The following is an 8564-nucleotide window of genomic DNA, read 5'->3' as shown; positions in this document are numbered from 1 at the left end:
TGCTGACGAAACTCTCCCTCGTCCTCAACTAGATCAAGAGCTCGAGGGACTTCATCAAGCTGAACGTGTGCTGAACACGGAGGTGCCGTACGTTCGGTACTAGGATCTGTTGGATCGTGAAGACGTTCGACTACATCAACCGCGTTACGAAATGATCCCGCTTTCGGTCTACGACGGTACGTAGACACACTCTCCTCGCTCATTGCTATGCATCTCCTAGATAGATTTTGCATGATCGTAGGATTTTTTTTTGAAATATTGCGTTCCCCAACAAGTGGCACATTTTACATCAGATGTGCCGGTAATTAACTCAATAGTTAAAAAGTATAAGTCTGAAACATGGTAAAGCTAAACCGGCATAAATCAGACATTGACTAACTTTTATATTTGAAATGGCAAATGCTTTAAAACACACAGAAGGGAGGAAACAATCAAGAAAAATATAGAAAATATAGTTCCACTTTTAGCAAAACAAAGATACGCTTCGTATGCACATTGATTGCAACAAAAATACTATATATTTCACGAAGAAAAGTAGATATCCAAGAGTATAGCACTTGCTCGCATAACATATGTTTGAACAACTAGTACTGTGCATCTACTACCGTACTATTATAGATGAAACTGTTGGAGACATGAAAATGCATGCTTTTCTCCGATCAATTACACATTAAAAATGTTTGCAGATGCATCTTTCGAAAAAGTCTATTTGGTCTTGGCAGATCTTCTTCTTTCAGTTTGTTCAAGGTGCTTTTGAATGACTTGAACGCAGAGATCATTCTGTACTTTGGAATGTTGTCCTGGGTATAAAGATAATATAGACAGATTATGAGAGATAGAAGAACAAAACTTGAGAATTTTTTTTGAAGTACTACAAAAAAAGTACTAGAGAAGTAGAGCCATGACTGGTTACAGGAGGCTACAGAGATAGTAAACACTAGAAAGACGCTTGACTAATCATATGAGCATGCTAAAAAAATTACTGCTGGGAGGACATGGTACAACACATAACAAGACCTAAAATATTCTGGGTAAAAGAAGGATGGGTAGTAAACAAACTCGCACTTCAGAAAAATGAATACTATCAATTCCACCCAAGCATTCAATGTATATAGACAAGTCCTAGCTTCTAAAAATGATGTGCATATGATTGGGACTAGCATTTAGTCTTAGACATGCGAAAGTACCCAGCAACTGTGCCATTTCAAAGATACATTATCAATTAGCAACACAATTAAAGAACTAATTAGATTAGCATACAACTAGCTACTGATTGCTAGTAGCAGATAACCATGATCGAACAAAATCAAGTCATGTCATTCCTAGTAAGCTAAAACAGAAAGCACATGTAGTTTAACGGACTTCATGGTGTTCATTTTCCAAAAAAATAGGGCCAACAAATGTCTCCAGCTGCCAACACATCGAATGGCCTACCTCACTAGTTTGTTTTGGATTCAGTTTTGCACATACAAAAAAATAAGGCAAAGAGTTTTCAAGAAATACCACACTAAAACTCTTCATCGTTTTGCCTTCAAAATTTTCCATGTATAAAGGCAGATAGTGGCCTAAGTCATGCCTGCATAAAGAATACAAAACATGGAAAAAAATTGAGGAGGAGTATCAAGTATGATAACAACAAGTAGGAGGGAAAAAAGTAATAAGTACGGAGAAGTATGTTGAATAAAGTTGCAGTTGAAAAAATGAATAAATATACAAACACAAAGAAGAAAAATGGACTTACATGAGATAGTTTGTTGGGTAAGGTCCTATAGGTTGAAGCTTGAAAGAGAATACATTCTTGAATGGCTTTTTACTCAGCTTGCAAATCATGTTGTAGTTGGAAAGCTGTTTAATATATGTACACACAGTTAAAGACATTCATAAGTGGTAGAGCAGAAAAAAAATGTTTCCGTTGAAATCAAAGGATATTATGTCTCAATAATTACTTACCAAGTTGTAAACAAGTTCTTATTGGGTAGTTCCCAGGATAGTGCCACAGAGATCAAAAAAGTGAGATCTCTCAAAGAGAGAGTTTATGGAAAGTATAACCCAGTGGTTTGATTTTATAGTAGGGAAGTATAACTATGCAACAAAAAAAGCAGAATGAGCATAAGACAAAACAAATAGAAAATATCTTGCTTAACATAATATCACTTGAAAAAGATTTACCAAGTCTTGTTTCCAGAGGCTTTCTTCTGAATTAATCCTGTCAAATTCTCGTATGCACGTAACTGGACCAAATGACTCAGGGGTAACCAACAATTTATTCTGTGACCAACAATTTTTTTTGGTAAAAATCAATGAATTTAAGTAAAAATAAAAAATGTTCAAAAGAGTAGCAAATAGGCAGTTTAGAACGAAAACTCACAGTGAAGTACGAAGTGAAATAGTACTTCTTGATATAAGGCTTTACTTCAGATGACATCTTTGATTCGTAGTTAAGAACTTGGATAAAAGAGTTCATCACTTCATCTCCAATCTCACCCCTCGCTTTAAATGAAGATAAGTAATTCTCATAGCTTACAGGAAAACCCTCTATGTCGACAAAAACAGTGCTGGACAGAATAAAGAAGCATAACTATTGTTATATGGAGAAAATGGTTCTTAAAAAGATAGTTTAACAATTTATAAAATACATATGCAACACTACGGTGGCCAAAAAAAAGTTATACTTCCTTTTATAGGCTATGAACATTGAGCTGTAAACTGAATTAGGTTGGTATCCATATGATTTCTTTTTAGTCTAAAATTATATGAACTACAAATTTTTTCATCTCAACTACCTTTGGTTGATCCAGATAATTGTTAGGATTACATAATACAATATGAAGGAAAAATGTCTACATCTAAATTAGTGCAGAAAATTGCTCACAGATTAGAAAATGTCTACAATTATTTTCGTAGGTAGATGTCTAGACTAAAAAAAGTTTTCATAAATTATTGAATTGGAACGACAAAATAACTAAAGGAATAAGAGAATTTACTAGTCTTGGAAGATAGGCTTCCTCAGATATTTGGAAAAGAAGATATCCACTTCTCGAGATATTTTGAGCTTCTTGGGTGGATTTGGAGATTGAAGTTTAGCTGCTCTTTTTTTCCTGTTCTTCTTTTCAATTGTATTAGTTCCTGTACTTGGTCCAGCTTCTGCATTGTTCATTGTAGAATAGCCTGCATATCACAGATGGAAAAATTTTGAACATTAAATGATGCAATGCGCCCAGACTCATATTACAAAAAAATGAAAAAGAGAGAAAGAAAAATACATAATAGACAAGAATTGTAACCTTGTTGGACAGCAAAGTCCATGTTCATTGGAATTCCTACACTTATGTCACAGTCAGAGGCTGGTATGTCTTCATTAGTCGCAACAGCAGGAGTGATAGGAGAGTCATCCTCAATAATGGTTGGAGTCCCTTGGAAGCGCTTAACTCTTTCATTTGAAGAAGCGGAACTAATCAATATAAAACTTCTTTTTGCATTAGTTCCACTAGAAAAATTGATATCAACTGCTTCAGTTGATAGAAAATTTTCTTCATGCTCAGAAAGGAAGTTGAAATGTTGTTGTAAGTTCATTCAAAATTAGGATTGGGAAACTTTTTTTGAGAAACTTCAAGCAGACCTTAGGTTGTGAAGTAGTTGCTTGCTCAACAGAGTTAGTATTCAGAGGTGTACCATGAACAGGAAAAATTGGTGTTTGGTACATAGAATTCAGGACAGAAATGTTCTGGACAAAAGGAAACACACAGAATTCAGGCCTAAAATGAAAGCATGAGATAAACAAAGATAGCACACACATAATGAGCAATACAAAACAAATACCTCAAATTTCGGTCCGATTGGCTCCTGCTTAACGACATCATTGGAGGGAACCTGGATTATATAATTCTTAGTAAACATGACACTTCTTTCAAGAAAACACTTAGATCGGAACTAAAAAAGGCACAATACAAAAAATACCTGATTTCAAATGTGGCTTTGGTTTAACTTTTACATCGGGTTCAACTTTTGCACTGGGACCTTCTGAAATGATATGTGGACTTTTTGAATCAATTGACGTGTCCTCATTGAGAGCTTCAGGAACACTATTGGCATTGTTGACCTACATTGACATTACGAATAAATGTTTAGCTATATAAGATAAAGAAAGACAACAAAGAAGAAAACATATAGAAATGAATGATTCTACTCATAAGAAATACCTCCACATAAGGAACTGAATGAAACATAGCAGCAACATCAGGTGCATTGTTAACAGGCACCACATTGGCATAGTGGGTGCGTGATATGTCTCATAGCTACAAATTGTAGTTGAACAAATGATGAAAAAATAAATACTGGAACTAAAAACATAAGTCAACAAACGATATACAGTATATGATACTTACTGGTAAAACCCCGAAATTTTTACTAGACTCGTAATTCCTATCAACCATTGCGAGATACTTGAAATCGTCATTCTTAATGTGAGATATCCAAGGAAGAGAATAATCCACAGTTGACTGATGATTCTCAATAACATCAAAATCAACAAAATCTAGATAAATGATCTGTCATTTAAAAAATAAGCAGGTCAGTCAATTAAAAAGTGGAGAGATAGAATATAGTGGAACTCAAGACTGAACTTACTCCCCAAATAGGAAGACACCCCCAATATATGAAGCCTTGTTCATTTCCTCAACACTTAGTCTATTCATGATCATTTCAAAGTGACGCTCTGACTCCTCATGCATGAAATCCAGTGCCAATTACCCAAAGTCAAGTGAAGGGATAGCAGAAACATCTCTTAGAGAGTACAAGAACTTGGTGTTACCAAAGCAGTATGACGCAGGGCCCAAAATAGATGATAGGAAATAAAAAGTGAAGCTCTTGATAAAACCATCTTCGGTCTCGTCACTAAGCATCACCTCCTCTACTTTGTTGATTGGCATTTTGTTCCGATGGCCAAGATACTTGTTCCTTAACTCTGTAACCTCTGCCTTCACTTGGGGATCGTCACTACTAAATACAAAAGGCACGATGCCACCAGGGAAATCAAAAAAATTGTCGACCATATCTTCAGTAATCTTGATAACTTTGTTCTTATGCTTGAAACAGGGCTGTATACTTCCAAACATATCATGATCTATCCATTCGAGCAGATTCATTGGGATATTAAGTTTGTATGGCATATGAAGTAGGGCTTCCATTTTGTACTTTCTCACATGGCCTAATTGAATCTCACTAAACTTCTTGACAGTTTTGTTGAAATGCTTGAAAGATAGTCTGGTAATATATGTAGGCTTGCATAACTTCCTAGGGAACACTCGGGCTGCAAAAAAAAAGAACAACAACTGATAAGACGGTGCAAAAACTAGAGAATAAATAAATATAGATGGAATATGAAAAAAGGATAGCCTGATAGAGTATCACAATAAACGCTATAGGACCACCAAGACAAGCAGCTATATTGAAATATAAGAAAAAACACATAAAAACAAGCATTTAGATAAAAATGATTAATGAACATGTAATTCAAGAAATATAAGAGAAGAAAACATGTTACTACAGAGAAGGAAAATATGTGATCTACATGTAAATTAAAAAAAGACACAAACTAAACATTCAAACAGGACAACTTACAAATGAATATACAAACATCTGGTAAGACCAAAAGCTGACACAAAATTTGTTTTTCCAGCAATTTGATCTACTTTCGTACTATAACAAATTTAAAAGCTACAAACTGAAAAGATAAAAACAAACATACCACCTAAGTCATTCCAGAGACCTCGTGGGGGGTATTCAGTTGGTTCCTCCCCTTCTGGTTCTTCAACTTGGCCAACCCCACCTCCTTCTTGTGCTGCAAATACAGATTTACCAAAAACTATTAACAAATGAGCACTACTTATGAATCTATCATATTCCAGATAATATAGAAAACCATAACATACTAAAGGGATTGGACAAGGAACCATAGAAATACTAAGAGGAAATTTTCTGCAAATTCAAGTCCTAGTTAAAAAAACATTTTTTGCTAAAGCACATCTACATGTGCCATAAGTATAGCACATTCTAAGTTCTATGCCACTGATTTTATGTGAAGATTTGAGCGGGCATTTTCTGTTATCCTTTTCTTTTTTCTTTTGGTTTGATTGAATAACTAAGATGCGCAATAACTAGGGCACATCTAGATGTGTCTTAGACAACAACTACTACAGACATAAACACAAACTATCAACAATAACGTACTAAGGGGAATTTGTCAACAAACCATGAAATACTAAAGGTCTTTCAACATATTTATATATACTGATTCAAGTTGATGTTAAATAACTAAAAATATGATGTAAACACACTTATAGTACTTAAAAAATTGCACTATACCATCAAAATTCCCACATTACACCCCACAATCTACTCTTGATTTCTACTCCAATACATGTCTGATCGCTCTCAAATCTCACAAAATCCTACTCAGAGCCAACAACTTCTTAAGTATCACAAACCCCTAGAAAATTTCAACTATGGTTATGCATGCCACTTTAAGTACCCAACCCCATCCCCACGGTTTACGCTGGGCACAAAAACAGAAGCAACCACCTAAGGGGAGATGAATTCAGATGCATCAAGACAATAAACAAAGAGCAGATTCATTTACACAGATGGCAGAGGGATGAATTCACACGCATCAACACACGGGAGATGCCATCCGTCACGGGAGATGAATTCACACGCATCAACACACGGGAGAAAAACTATCACCGACAAACAAGATGGCACCAGATGCATTTATACAGATGCAACAGAAGATCTAAAAAGGGGGCGAATTTTTTACCCCACACCCTAGATACCAGAGACACTATCCATCACTGCACATGACTAGATCCATGTGTAAACAAGAGCAACACAAGAACGAGCACCACAAAAAACAGATCATAACCGAAGACCTAAGGGGAATTAGGGTTAGAAGGAGAACAAACCAAACGAAGCCATCACGGGACAGAGGAAGAACCGAAAATGCCGATGATGCAAGCCGTCGATGCACCAGTCGTCAGATTAGGGTTCGTCGATGCGCCTGATTCCCATGGGGATCCAACTCAATCGTCGGGGAGAGGGAGGACAAATAGAGAAGTCGTCGGGAGAGGAGGGATAAGAGGAAACAGGGGATGGGGGTCGGGGGATAAGACGGAATGAGCCATGGGACCGGGGGGGGGGGTGAATCGGAAACGCTCGAGTTTTAAACGGGCCGGCCCAACTAGCACCGTCGCAGGCGCCGATTTGCAGAAACAGCTAAAACCGGCGCCTGAAGTGCCAAATAGGAAATGCCCACCCCCCGAGCGATGAGAACTGGGACAACCCACTTTGAGCCTTTTACACGAGCAAGCGACCTGGTTTCGAAATCTTCTGGAAGGTTTTTTCATGTGTTTTTATCTGTTACCCCTAACTTCACAAATATAAGATGCTCTAACTTTTTTATGAATCAAATATATATAGACACATTTTGTGTGTTTATTCACTCAATTCAGTCAGTATGCAGTTCATATTAAAATATCCAAAACATCTTATATTTGTGAAAGAGGTAGTATTTTTTTACTAGTTTTTATTTTTTTTATTTTTTTTAATTTTTTATAAATGCTTGGAAATTTAAAATTCACTTTCTTCAATTATAAAAATTATTGAAATTTCTAAATATTCATTTTTTAGAAATGTTCACACTTTCCAAACTGTTTGTTTTGTTTGTGTTTTTAAAAATGCATTTAAAAATATGATTGCAAAGTGTTCATGTTTTCAAAAGGATATTCAAAATTTTGATATTCCATTTAACAAATATTCCGAGAAAATGTCTTTTTAAAAGAAATGTTAGAAATTTCAAAATATTGGAATATTCCAAAAATGTTCATGTTTTAATAAATTAATCCTTTTTTCAAAACAAATCAATAAATGATTAGCAAGTTGCTTATGTGTAGTAAGAGTTGGCGCGGGACAATAAAGGTGAGCAATCCCTGCATGGAGGAGTTCAAGTGTTCAAGGGTGAAGCATCTATTGAACATATAATCGAAGAGGTAGAAATACATAAAAAAGGTAACTAGTATTATCGATGCACTGGCACATCCGATGTATAACATGATCTAAATTTTTCTGGTGCCTAACCTCTCTACTACAGACAAACCGACAATTTACTGTCAGTGTTTTACTTTTATTCTATTTACTTCATTCCAACTTCTAGTTACTTTTTTCCGTCACCGCATTAATCCTTGCAGATACCAAAACAATTAATTCACACAAGACCTATGACAACTTGTGTGCGACAGAAACGCACGCATTAACACTCTCCTCCGCTCTTTGTTGGGATCTATACTACTTTGGGATACTTACTCGAAGGTCCTACATAGCCGCGTGTGTCTTGTAGGCCATCCGGGTGTACAACTCCTTTGACAAGGATCTATCGTACTTCCTCTAGCATGCGGTGAACGGGCACCAGAAATACCATATGGTCAAGTAGGTGGATATATGCTTGCCTAAGGACTTGGGGGTTTAGGTATTCTCACCTCCCATTGCATGAATGTGGCCCTTATGTTGAGATG

At 36.1% G+C, this 8564-nt stretch overlaps 1 protein-coding gene across 6 annotated transcripts; it reads right to left on the bottom strand.

Moving 5' to 3' along the window:
• Positions 1–499: 499 nt before the first annotated feature.
• LOC109759054 (uncharacterized) lies at positions 500–7184 on the bottom strand. 6 transcript variants are annotated; one of them, XM_073508576.1, is made up of 16 exons: positions 6960–7152; positions 5747–5839; positions 4627–5308; positions 4386–4547; positions 4200–4295; positions 3958–4099; positions 3820–3870; positions 3620–3724; positions 3285–3451; positions 2985–3168; positions 2369–2555; positions 2170–2268; positions 1951–2082; positions 1742–1845; positions 1504–1576; positions 500–800 (listed from the first exon to the last, which is right to left on the bottom strand). In XM_073508576.1, exons 9-13 carry the CDS (start codon positions 3310–3312, stop codon positions 1969–1971), a joined length of 612 nt encoding a protein of 203 aa, XP_073364677.1. In that variant the 5' UTR covers positions 3313–3451; positions 3620–3724; positions 3820–3870; positions 3958–4099; positions 4200–4295; positions 4386–4547; positions 4627–5308; positions 5747–5839; positions 6960–7152; the 3' UTR covers positions 500–800; positions 1504–1576; positions 1742–1845; positions 1951–1968. The 6 variants fall into 6 exon arrangements, with proteins under 6 accessions (XP_073364677.1, XP_073364678.1, XP_073364676.1 ...); XM_073508577.1 differs by having other exon boundaries at positions 3285–3430; XM_073508575.1 differs by lacking the exon at positions 3620–3724 and having other exon boundaries at positions 3285–3430; positions 6960–7184.
• Positions 7185–8564: the final 1380 nt, after the last annotated feature.

The sequence above is a fragment of the Aegilops tauschii genome, chromosome 2 (assembly GCF_002575655.3).
Source record: "Aegilops tauschii subsp. strangulata cultivar AL8/78 chromosome 2, Aet v6.0, whole genome shotgun sequence".
NCBI lineage: Eukaryota > Viridiplantae > Streptophyta > Magnoliopsida > Poales > Poaceae > Aegilops > Aegilops tauschii.
Note: the sequence above shows the minus strand (reverse complement) of the source record. Positions and strands in the feature narration are given on the sequence as shown.

Coding starts and splice junctions, on each gene's coding strand:
- LOC109759054 (XM_073508572.1), bottom strand. CDS start 3,573: ATGAACTTACAACAACATTTCAACTTCCTTTCTGAGCATGAAGAAAAT. Junction 3,169..3,284: donor GGACTTTGCTGTCCAACAAG/GTTACAATTCTT, acceptor TGTGATATGCAG/GCTATTCTACAATGAACAAT. Junction 2,083..2,169: donor GCCTCTGGAAACAAGACTTG/GTAAATCTTTTT, acceptor TTTGTTGCATAG/TTATACTTCCCTACTATAAA.